The sequence below is a fragment of the Falco rusticolus genome, chromosome 9 (genome assembly GCF_015220075.1).
Source record: "Falco rusticolus isolate bFalRus1 chromosome 9, bFalRus1.pri, whole genome shotgun sequence".
Classification (NCBI taxonomy): Eukaryota; Metazoa; Chordata; class Aves; order Falconiformes; family Falconidae; genus Falco; species Falco rusticolus.
This window is the reverse complement of record NC_051195.1, coordinates 18,997,143-19,009,450: the sequence shown is the minus strand read 5'-3', so window position 1 is coordinate 19,009,450 and position 12,308 is coordinate 18,997,143. Positions and strand designations below refer to the sequence as shown.

Sequence of the window (12,308 nt, the reverse complement as noted above, 5' to 3'; positions counted from 1 at the left end):
AGGTAGTTGCAGGAGACTGCTTTGGAGGCACAGCCACAGTTCAGCAGTAAAATGTAGCTGTGGAGGAGAAGGAATGTTCAGGAGGAGAGAGGTTTAGAGTCTCCTGATTTCTGTAATAGAGGATAATAGCACGTATTCAAAAATCTTGTCTAAACAGACAGAGACCTAAAACTGAGTGCTGGCAGCATGAAAACATCAGCTTGTAGCAAGGGGTTCTGCACTGGCTGAAAAAAAAAAATTGAGTCCACCTTGCATGGGATTTCAGCAACCAAACCTGGCAGTGCCCAAGCTAAGTTTGCTTTCAACCCACTGCCTGCAAGTATGCAAGGGCACAAGCCTGCATCTCTGAAACGGTTGCAGTCCCAGCGGCCACCTGTTTCTTCCACGTCAAAAAGTCCAGAGGCCATTACAGCAGCCATGGTTATAAAGGCCGGGCACTGGCGCTGGGACAGCCCCATCAAGAGAAATGAGACGATCATGCACTAAACATAGAGAAAAGATAAATGGAAAAAGAGTCTTTCAGTCTTCATTATCAAGTTTCCATGGGTTTGCCAAAACCATAGCAACCAGTTCAAGCAATGATTAACCTAATAATGTGGAGGCAAAGAAAAAAAAATGCATTCAATCCCCTAAAGAAGTCACTAGTTCTCCAGAGGTAGTAAATCCACCCGCCCCCCACCCCCCCTGCCCCACAACGTATAGCCCCATGGCTGGAAGACCAGAAGCATCCTAAGCCTCCAGAGAAAAAAAATCTTCAGTGTAGTAAAACCCATTAAAGTGACCACTCTCTAAAAACACAGCTGTATAGACGTATTTTGGAACCTTTGTAATACCTGCTTTCCATGAGACTCTCAGGGTCTTCTTGCCCACACAGACCCTGAGCTCTCTTTTGGAATATTTTGCAAAAATGCTACTTTTGCAGACTAAGGGAGTGGTCATTATCCTCCCCAGTCCTGTGGCACAGATAGCTAGGGCAAGGTGATACCTCCCATAGGGAGATACCAGAGTGGAGCTGGACTAGCAGGGAAAACATTAAATGATTTTATCACCCAAATAATCACAGTGTTTCGCCTGTGGCCACACACGGAGGCCTTGGAGCACTTTGCAGACTGTTAGAGTATGAAAACAATAAGCAATTCAGCCAGAAAGGGGGGGAGGGGGAGGAATACTATTAGGTCTTTCATTCTGCCTATCTGATCTACGACGCAGATAGATCACGTTCAGGACTACAACAGTACACACAGAGATAGGCACACACTGCCTTTTCCTAGTCCTCAGCCTTGCCCCATGGCCTGTGTTTCTCCAGCAATGTGGGTATTGCTTCTCAAAGCAATGAATAGGCAAAGTAGTGGGGCTCTGCAGAGGTGAACGGGTCCCAGAAGGCAGCAGGAAGAGCAGGTCTTCAAAAACTCTCGAGTAGAAATGGAGACCTGCTTGCCTTGCTTGTCAGGGCTGTAACTGTAGTGCCCTTGCTCCCTTCTCCTGGGTGCACGGGGCACCTGCAGCTCCTCTCAGTTCATTGACCAAGGCTGGATTAAGCACACAAGAACAGATTGCTGCTTCTCCAAAACCCACCAAGCCCCACGTGTTTTCTGAGCTGCAAGGTGTCTGGTGAGCACCGGGAACCAGCTGGCCTCTCCCTTCGCCACAGGACTGGGCGACGTTGCCCACAGCCCACCTGAAGGCACAGCACTCTACAGCCAGCCCCCACCTCGGCTGAGTCCAGCAAGCCCGAGGAGCAACGCAGCAGGCGGGGGTCCGCACCGGGAGGGACTCCCTAGCCCCCCGTACCCGGCCAGGGCACACTCCGAAGGCTGAGCCCTGGTTGCGGGGGGGGGGGTGGGGGGGGGGGCAGGCAGCAGTGCGCGGAGGCCTGGGGCGGGGGAGCACCGCGCCGCGCCCCCCGCCCGGCGCGGGCCCGGCCACCGCCTTCAGCACCATGGCCAGAGCCCGCGGCGCCGGCGCGGCCCGGGGCGCAGGGGGCTCCGCGCACCGCGCACCGCTCCGCGCACCGCCATCCCCCGCGCCCTCCCGACGCCGGTGGGTGTCCCCCGCCCCAGCCCGCCCCACGGCTCCCGGGGAGCGGGAGCAGCGCGGAGGGGGGATGCGGAGGGGTCGCCCCCGCTGTTGCCTCCCCCCGTCTGAGGGGCAGGGGCGGGGGGACAAGGCCCCCGGGATCCCGTACCCGGTCAGGTTGCACTCTCGCCTCTTTTGTTGCGGTGCGGGAGGGGGCTGTTGGGGGCTGTTTGTGCGTGCGTCTTTGTTTCCAGTAACCAAATTTCTTTTGTTCTACAAATTGCCTCAATAGAGTCTCTTTGCCGCGAGCAAACGGGCTCAGCTGAGAACAATTAGCATCACAATGGGCTTTTGGCCTCGCGGACCGCTTTGTCTAGTGACTGCCGAGCGCGGAGACGGGAGGCGGCCGGGCCGTAAATCTACCGGCTACAAATTGAGTCCCTGGAAGGAGAGGGCCGGGGAGGGCTTGCGGGATTCATGCGGCTCCTCTTCTCTTCTTGCAGTGGCGTGGGAGGTATTGCGCTCCCCACCTCCTGCGTTTTTAACCGGCCTGGCGCTGCCCACCCCGAGCCCCCCGTCTGCCCCGGCTAAATCCTCCCCCACGGAGGATGGGGTCGGCCTGGGGCAGCGCTGCTCTGGGGACACGCTCCGTCTGGAGAGCTGGAGCGCTGTGTCCCGGGAACATCCCCAAGATAGCCCCGGGGCCGAGCCTGGCGCTGAAAATCCGCCTGCGCGAGGAGGGCTGCAGCCGTGGTGCACCTTGCCGGGAGGCGGCGGGCAGAGCAGGGTAGCTGCCCGGCGGGACCGGGAACTACACGGACCGGCCGCAGCCCTGCGGGAAGCGGCGTCTGTAAAGAGAGGTCGGTTTTAAACGGGCGCATGGGCCCCGACAGGCACACGCCGGCGTGCGCACAGGCGCAAGACCCCGCTGCGCCTCTCTCCATCTCCGCTCCTCCCCACGCAGGGGAGCGTCCCTGCCCGGCCACACCCGGGACCCCACGCCAGCCCCCGCAAGGCAGGCGCTGCCCTCTACGGTGCGGGCTGCGCGCGATTTTGAAACCCCCAGAGAGCCCTCGGTGGAAAGAACACGGCGTTGCACAGGTCTGACTGTGACACACTTTATTCTCCTCTTCTTCTTCTTCGAAAAACCCGAGATACAGCCGCGGCTCCCCTTCCCGGTACGAACAGCTGGACCACCGCTGCCAAAAATACTCTTATATACAAAATATATATTTTTTACGAAATATAATCAATAAATACCGATAGCGACAAATTAATATAATTTACCGTTTCCGAGTACAAAACCGTGATTTGTTTTTGTCCGCCCACTCCCTCTGCGCTTCAGCCAAGCGGGACGGGGCAGGGGGGAGCAGGGCGCCCGCCGCCCCCCGGCGCGCAGCGCGGGGACACCCCCTCCGCTCCACCGGCTATGTGAGGGCCAAAAGCGGGGGACAGCGGCTGGGCGGCGGGCTCAGAGGAAAGCGGGGAAGGCGGCGGGGCCGCGGCGCAGGGCGGCGGGCGGCGGGGCGGCGGGGCAGAGCGAGTCCCAGGACCCGGGGGAGGCGGTGGCGGCAGCGGCGGGGGGCGGCGGCGGGGGGGGCTCGGGCAGGCCCTGCTCGGCCAGGCGGAGGCTCTGGGTGAGCGCCCAGATGTAGTTGTGGGCGAAGCGGAGCGTCTCTATCTTGGTGAGCTTGGCGTCGTCGGGGAAGGTGGGCAGGACGCTGCGGAGCGCGTCCAGGGCGGAGTTGAGGTGGTGCATGCGGTTCCTCTCCCGGTCGTTGGCCTTCATGCGCCGGCTCCTCTTCTGCTTGCTGAGCAGCCCCTCGCTCCGCGCCTTGCCGCGGCCCCGCCGCGCCTTCCCCTTCCTGCGGGCCGCCGCCTCCCGCGGGGCCAGGGCGCTGCGGGCCGGCGAGGCGCCCCGGCTGCCCGCGGAGCCGCCGGCGGCCGCGGAGGGGGCGTCCTCAGCGCCGCCGAAATAGGGCTGCCCTTCGCCCGGCGAGCGGTCGCTCTGCGGGGCCATCCTGCAAAGCCAAGCCCGCGTCAGCCGGCGGGGAGCGGCGCTGCGGCCGGCCCGGGGGAGCCCTGTCCCCCGCGGCTCTACCTGCTGAGCGCGGGCGAGGCTGCGGGGCAGGAGAGCGGCTCTCGCTCCGCGGCCCCCCCGCCGCTGTCCCCTCCCCGCTGCCCCTCGAGCGCGGGCAGGAAAGGTTGTGCGGCCGGCACACGACTGCCGTTAAGCCCCTATATATATAGGGCCGGCAGACAATGGGGATTTCCCGGCCGGGCGGCGTGTGCGCCCCCCCGCCCGCACCCACCCCCTGGCACGCTTTTATCTTATCAGCCCGGCGGGAGCGTGCCGGGCCCGGCACCGCCCGCCGTCCCGGCCCCGCCACGCGAGACCCCGCCGGCTCCCACGCTGCGCCGGGACCCTCCGCCTCCGCCCGCCCCCTCTGTCCCCGGCCCGGCCCCCGCCCTCCCTCCCTTCCCCGGGCCGGGACCCCCGGGCCGAGCCGCCGACCCCGGGCGTGGGAGGGTCGCACCTCGGCCGGGGCGACCGCGCACGCCTGGGCTCCGCGGGGGGCTGCGGCGGGGGCGGGGCAGGCGGCCCTGGCACAGGGTCCCAGCAGTGACAGGGGGGCTCCCGGGGACTCGGCTACGCAAAGCCGGGCAGCGCCGGGCCCCGCGCCCCGGGGTGGCCGGGAACGCACCGCCGGGCCAGGCGGGGTCCCTCCCTGGTGCCAGCCGCGGGGGTCCCCCCGGCCCCGTTCCGGCTCCGCTTCCTTAGGCAGAGCCGCAACCACCTCTCGCCTCCCGCTGCCCCGGCGCCGCGGGGCGCTCCCGGGACCCTCCCTCCGACGCCGGCAGGGGAGTGAAGGGACCCAGCCACCTCCTGCGACCCCCTCTCCGCGCCGCCACTGCGCCGGACACCGCCCCGCGCCCCCCGGGACCGACCGGCGGAGCTGCGGGCGGCGAGCGCTGGCACCGGGACGGGGGGGGGACGCGGGACGCCGTTCTCCAGCCCTTTCCCCCGTGCCGTGTCTTTGCTTCCCCCGGGCGAACGGGGCCTGGGTCCCGCGGAATAAGGCCCCCCCCGCAGTCCCCGGCCGCCCCCCGCCCCGCCAGCCCGGCGCTGAGCCCGGGGAGGGCCGCCCTGTCGCCGGGACTCGGTGCGCAAAACGTGCCAGAGACTTTTGCGCACCGGCTGCGGCAGGAGGCGGGGACCGGCCTGGGCCCGGGACACCTTTCCCCGGCGGAGGGCGGGGGACCGGGGGCGGCGAGGCCGGACCCTCCCTGCACGGCCTGGCGCCCCCGGGGGTGCGGGCAAGGCTGCCGGGAGGGCGCAGCCCCGGCGGTGCGAGAGCCCCCCGCTCCTTCACCAAAGCGGCGCGGCGGATCCCGGCCGGGGGTTATCGGCGCCGGGAGCGGCCGGACCGGCCCGCCCGGGCCGCGGCGGGGCAGGGGCAGCTCCCCCGGCCCGGCCCGGTCCCCAGCCCCGCGGGGCGGCCGCGGCCGGCGCGGTGCGGGGAGGTGCGGGGCCGTGCGCGCTGCCTCTCCAGGGGCGCGGCGCGGCGGGCGAGCAATCCCGCTCCCCCGCGGCGGCGGCGCTCGGAGGGCGGGGGAGCGGGGCCGAGGGGGGCCGGCCACCGCGGCGGCTCGGGCGCCCCTTCTCGAAGGGCGTTTCAGAGGGCAGAGGAGGATGAATAGGAAGGGCCCGGCGGGTTTTTTTTTGTGTTCTTTTTTTTTTGTGCCTGTGCAATTGGATGACAAAAAAATCTGGCGAGCGAGTTTCCAAGCCTCAGACTGCCCACTTCAAACGTCCTTCAAACAAAAGCTGAAGAGGAAAAGAAAGCCCCACCTGGTACCGCTGTTTGCTAAAATAATAATAAATAGATTTCGTTTAATAAATAATTACAAGAGATTGTAAAGTGGAGTGCTTTGGGAAGCATTAATCATGGGGCTGGGGGCAGACATCACCTGCTGGCAAACAAGACAACTTTATTGTTAAATCACCTTCCCACTGCCACTTTCCGATAACTCCCTCCTGTCGCCACAAAGCCCGGCCGGGTATGTTTACTCATAGTTAGCATAACAAGCACCATATTACCACAAACGTGATAAAAATCTCCGGGGGCACCGCGGCGGGCTCCCGCTCACACCTGGCCGGGCCGCCCGGCGCGGAGCTGGCACCCAACGGCCCTTCCAGGAGGGGCCCTTCTGCCGTTTACATTGGCCTAGTTTATGCTGCTTTATAACAGGTTTACTGCAATCCCTATCTCCCGGCCCTATTTGTCTTATTTTATTGAAAACATATGGTAACCAGCCCAGCCCCGGCGCATCCCTCGCCTGCCAGGCGTCGGGAACGTTTTGCGAGCCGGGGCTCGGCCGCAGCCCGCCTGCCCTCCGCGGGCTGTTTACTCGGGAGAGCGGAGAGCAGATAAGGCCGCGCCCGCTCCCGACCCCTGTTCCCCAGAGCCGGGGGGCCGCCGGGCGCCCCGCGCCCTCCGCACGCCCCGGGGCCGCCGGTGCGCACCCGCGCCTCCTGCTCACCCGCGGGGCCGCGGCGGCCGCACGGCGGAGGCACCTGCGGCGGGGCCGCCCCTTCCTTCCTTCCCCCGCTCCCCCCGGCCGGGGCTGCTCAGGAGGTACCGTGATTTGCGGTGCCATATGTCGAGCGGCTCGGCGGAGCGCAGCCCTTCAGAGCCGGAGCAGCTGCTGCCCCGGCCCTACCTACCCGGCGCATAATACCTGGGAGCCGCAGCCCCGCGTCCCCCTTTGAGAGGGCAGCGCGGCTGGGCCGGCTCCGCGCCTCTGTTTTGTGACTTTATTGTGGCGCCCAACAGATGCACGCCTGCCCCTCCTGCCCCTCGCCCCGGTGCGAGCGCGCTGCTCGGGACACAAGGAGCACAGATGCCAGGCGCAAGGTGCACCAGATGCCCCGCTTTGTGAATTCAAACAATATTTCTCCCTTCCTCCCCCCTCCCTCTTCTTCCTACAAGAGGGAGAGGAGAAGGGGTACAAAAAGAAAAATATATGTAAAAAAAAATAAAATAGGAGAAGAAAGGAAAGCCCCGGCAAGCGCCGCCGGGAGCGCGTCCCCCTGGGGCCGCCCGACGGGGCGCACGGCTGGGCGCAGCGCCGCGGCCCCGAGCAGGGGTAGCGCAGCGCCGCGGGGACACCCCGTCGTGGTCCTGGGGACACCCCGCCGCGGCCCTGGGGAGGCGACCGGCCAGGGCGGGCAGGGGCCGGGGGTGCCCGCCGGGGCGACATGAGCCTTCCCGGGAAATCATTAATTATCCGGCGAGCGCTGAGCAAGCGGCCCCCCTTTGCGGAGTGGCAAAGGCTGCTGGGGAAAAGAATGGTGAAACCCATTTTGGCACCGTAAATCTTCCCGGCTTTTGTGGCCGGGGTCCAGCACACAAGAAAGTGTCCGGAGCAACTGGTACATGCACTGAGGGCTTGGCTGGAAAAAGCTGTCCCCGGTTTGGACCAGGGCTGCTGGAAAGGGTGTCCCCCCACCTTGGCTGTCCCTCCCCAACGGGGGCCAAGTGAGCTCTGCTCAAGGCAGAAGGGGCTGTGCAAGGAGAAACAACTCCCCAAGGTTAGACCCCCTTCCTGCCATGGACAGCAGTGGCACGAGTCCCACCAGCTGCAAATACCTATCCCTTCCATAACCATCCTGTGACCCTCCCCCTCTGTGCTGCAGAAATCTGCCACAAAGGCCTGACCCGTGCCAGAGCTGATGGGTTTTCCTCTAGCCCCACCGGGAGCTGGGTGCCACACCTCAGATGCTCTGACTTCCAAGGGCTGGGGGCTGAGGCTATTCGGGGGCAGGAATGGCCCAACCAAGCCCTGGGGTGAGGGGTGCCGACACTGCACCAGAACAGGAGAAGCCCTGGTAAGTACACTGGGAAAAGAAAGCCCAAGAGTTTCCAGTGTGCATCCCACTCTACAATAAACCTCCCTCTGTGCTTATGTGCCCTTAAAACACAGCCTGACAGGAGATGGCTTCATAAGGCTGCAAGAGCAGACAGCTGCTCTGACACTGAAACATATTTTGGGTGAGCATGCAACAATCTCGAGCATAGCAAAACCCTTGATTATGTCTGGATGGGAGAGAAGAAAGGAAAAGAAAGAGCATGGAAAGGCAAGGCAGGGAACAAATACCAACTACAAAAGGGTCAGTCAGATACTGGGCTGGGATGCCTACAGGTGAGTGCTGTGAAACCTGTTAATGTATTTACTCAGCCACCCAAGCATCTGCCCAGGCAGGGAAAGACAGTCCTAACCTCTCTGGGAGTTGGTCTCCTCCTGTCATTCCCAGCACTGCCAGCCTCTCTGCCCTCTCCGCTTCTGGCAAGTGGTCCCTTGCCCCAGCCCATTTCACCTGCCAAAAAGAGGGTTTCTCCTGGGCAGACAGGATGGTTTACATACCCAGAACACTCTCTCATTTAGGTTCTCCAAGTGCTTTAAGCTTTACAACGAGTTTCTGGTGAGATCTCGCAGAAGCCACCACCACCACATTTCTCTCTTGGCTAAACAAAACACAATGAGGGCTTAACAGGCGTTCAAGCACAGGTCCATCTTTAACTTGCCAGCAGCCCCAGTGGCCTAGAGCAAGCCCACACTTATGTATCTGCCTGCATGGAAATCTCAAAGAATAACTGCAATTAGAAATTTACTGTTTCCACAACTACAATTCACCAGAGGAAGCTTTCATGGCAAGGTAGCTCCAGCACTTGGACTTTACCAGCTGGCAGTGGTTGTCTTTGGCTACCAGTTGGACAACACAGACTTGAGGCTTCAGCAATCGTTTGCATCGAACCTCCTTTGGCTATCAATAGACAAACACAGACCACGGAGATGCTGATTTCAGACTGCCGTCTTCCTGATCGGTGCTTCTGTCCAGTAAGGGCAAAAATCTAACTTCCGGCATTTTGATGCATGGTGAAGTGTGGACTGGTCATAACGGCTCACCGTGAAACTCCTCACCCACCAGCTGCCCATGAAATAGACAGGCGGTGCTTCCTGATCTCCAAAAATAAAGATGTTCTTTCCTCTCTGGTTTAGAGGCTCCACCGGTCAAACTTTGAACATACCAGAAGGCACCAGAACTGACTTTTGAGACGTGAAAAGGCTGCTAAAAGCCGGGAGTCTGGGAGGAAATTCCCCTCCTGGCCTGAAAACAAGGGCAGAGGTGTCTTGATGGACTCACACACTACTAACACCTCTCCAGAGCTTCATCAAAGCTCTCAACAAAAGACTGAGCAACATGTGGGGGCTTTGACCCTTCCCTTACAAACTGACGTTGCTGCCAGATCACTGCCACCACTGGGCACTGGGCAACGTGCCCAACATGGTGCTGGGGTCACTGCTCAAGCCAAACCACTGCTGGCAGGAGTGATGTGACTCATAAAGGTGCGGCATGGATATTTTACCTGCTGGCCCTGTGACCTGCCGAGGACTAGCTCGTGCTCCTCCCAGCGCCATTCCCAGCTGTGCCGTACACATCTGGCAGTCTGCAGAGCTGTGATGACAGTTCTGGTACCAATTGTCACAGGGGGTTGAATGCAGTTACGGCCCCCCCACCAACCCAAGCAACACCAGGTGCTGTAGCTCATCTGCCCACACCCCCAGTGCATGACCCCATTCCCTCCCTGACCATCCCTGTGCCAGCCCCTACTTCCCATCTTCCCCCTCCTTCCAGTCTCAGGAAGAAGCAACCCTCCTTACCCACCTCCCTCTGTTCCAGCCTCACCGCCCCCTCGGTCCCATCCCCACATCTTTGTGCCCCTCTCCTGGCATGCCTTGTGCTGGTAGGTGTCCCTGCCAGGCAGCCTCAGTGCCCCATCCCAGCTTTCCCCAGCTATCCCTGCCCACACACCCCATCCCAGCTCCTGATGCTGGTACCCCTCTCCCAACCCTCCATTCAGCATCAGGGTCCCATTTGCCAAGCCCCCAGCCTTTGAACTGGAGCCTTCTCCTGCCTTGCAGTACTGCGGTGCTGAGGACAAGACAAGTTTATATCCAGAATGGACCATTTTCTTCCCTGAGTCAAGGTGTATAATGAACCTGGGGAGCCCACCAGCAGCACAGGACCTCCTGCCAGCCTATGCCAGGACTTCTGGGAAGGTGAGCAGCAAGCCTGACTTCAGTATCACAATGAGAAATGATGTATTTGCAATCAAAAGGGGAAAAAAGAAATATGGATATTTTCACACAAAACACTGTGCAGTTGTAAGCCGTAATGTTAGCTGCAGCCCCGCTCTGCAAGACAAGATACCACCAGCCTGTAGCAGTCCCTGGCAATGTGATTTTGGTGAGCCATGATCTAATCTTATGCCAACAGGTTGTAACACTGGGTGAAAAGCAGTGATCTCATGGCAGGTGACAACAGGGAAAATTCAAAGCCCTCACCCACCTGGATGCATCCAGAGCGTTTTAGCCACCAGTCCCCAGCTGTGGGGAGGGGAGCACCGGCTCAGTACCAGTCGTGCCTGCACAGCCAGGCTAAGCATGAGCCAGGGGAGGATGCTCCAGCCCACAGCCTACAGGGATAGGGCTGTTGCCCACAAAAGCCCTCAAGGACGGAGACTGTCCCCATGAAGCCCTGTGAAGCACTGCCAAGTCCTTTGAAGCCATGCGAGGGTCTGAGCTGAGTCCCAACCTTGCTGCAGGTTGGTGGCACAATGCTGGCACTGGAGACCTGGGGGGCACGGGGCTGCCTCCCCTACATGCACACGTGTCCCGGCAGCTTCCTGGCTTTTATCAGCACCCTTATCAGTTTCCTTCATTACTATGTTTCTTCAAACCTGCTATGGCTCCTTCAGGCACCCTGCCCCAGCCACCCCTGGCAGCTCCTGGGTACTGGCACTTTTAAGGGGGGGTCTGGCTGTGGCAAAGCCCCATACTCAGGAACACATCTGACATCCTTTCATCATCTGACATCCCCTTGCCCCGGGGGCTACAGCTCCCTCCCCCAGCTCTTCACTGCAATCCCCACCATTTTCCACCATCATTTAAGTTTCTGAAGTAATTTCTTTTTTCTTTTTTGTCCCCCCCCTTTTTTTTTAAAGCAAACCATCTACCATATGTTCTCCCCTGAAAGGGGTAATTGTTAACAGATCATTAAAACACCGTGGCAAGTGCTCTGAGATTCCTTCCCTCGTCTTACGCATTATCCTGTCTCTGTCACCCTTTCAATGCTGCTTTGAGGGCTCTGCTTTTCTAACTTCCTTCTCCGGGGGAAAAAAAAAAAAAAAGAGAGAGAAAGAGCCACTAAAGTGACCCTCTTCACAGCTCTCCTCCTTGCTTTTCAATGTCTTTTTCGACACCCAACAATAATTGGGGCGGGGGACTGGCATGCCACTGCTGCCGCCATCAGCAGGGCCGCATCCTGCCCTGTTCCTGGGGTGCCGGGGTTGGGAAGGCAGGGCGAGGTGTGGCAGGGGTGCTTCAGCCACCCCATGGGCACTGACAACCTCTCCTTCCACTGCTGCATGACAGGGCTGCTTGCCATGGGATGCTCAAAAGGCGCATCCCATCCAAGATGGTCCCTTTGTCCCCACGCCTGGGATGGGGGTTGCAGGATGACCCTGTGACACACACACGTGTCTTGGGCTGAGATGGAGAGTATTTCTTACAAAGCTTATTTCCTCAGGTGATTGGATGCTTTTGGTGGCACAAATACATTTTATATGAAAATAAGCTAACAGCTGGCTGGGAATTGAACTAAGCCCAGAGATGAAGCTGTTCTGGGAGGCTCAGACATTTCACCTCCCTTTCCTGGGGAACAAACACTATTTAGGAAACACCAAATGCTGGGAGGCTGGCATTGACTGCTTTTAGCTGAACTGCTGTCTCAGCCAAGGTGAGTATGGGCACAGCACCACCATCTGTCCCCTTTGTTGGGACAGGAACCTTCCCAGAGCTCTGTCTGTGCGTCTCCCACCCCCATGCACAGGGATAGGGACCCCAGGAGGGCTGCGAGCACCATTCGCAGAGCAGTCCTGTTCAGTGCCATGTTTAGTGATGCCATTTTACAAGGAAAGTGAGCCAGCAAAGCTACATTAAGCCTGGGATATGCCTGATGCTGTAGCAAGCCAGTGGACCATCACCTCGGATGCCCTGAGATAAGCCAGGAGGGCTTGCAGCTGCACAACCCCTCACCACCAAGAGGAGAGCAAGGAGAAGACCCAAGGGAGGCAAAGGCACATCCTGACAACAGCATTACACATGCCCAGTGCCAGCATGATGGCTGCCAAACTCACCATGAGCACCAACAACAAAGGTCTTGG

At 60.6% G+C, this 12,308-nt stretch overlaps 1 protein-coding gene across 1 annotated transcript; it reads right to left on the bottom strand.

The window, feature by feature from the left end:
* Positions 1-2,827: 2,827 nt before the first annotated feature.
* Positions 2,828-4,036, bottom strand: NEUROG3 (neurogenin 3). The gene is made up of 2 exons (XM_037400074.1): positions 3,570-4,036; positions 2,828-2,864 (listed from the first exon to the last, which is right to left on the bottom strand). The coding sequence occupies exons 1-2, from the start codon at positions 4,034-4,036 to the stop codon at positions 2,828-2,830; spliced, it is 504 nt and encodes a 167-aa protein (XP_037255971.1).
* Positions 4,037-12,308: the final 8,272 nt, after the last annotated feature.

Coding starts and splice junctions, on each gene's coding strand:
- NEUROG3 (XM_037400074.1), bottom strand. CDS start 4,036: ATGGCCCCGCAGAGCGACCGCTCGCCGGGCGAAGGGCAGCCCTATTTC. Junction 2,865..3,569: donor GCCGCCACCGCCTCCCCCGG/GTCCTGGGACTC, acceptor CTCTCTTTACAG/ACGCCGCTTCCCGCAGGGCT.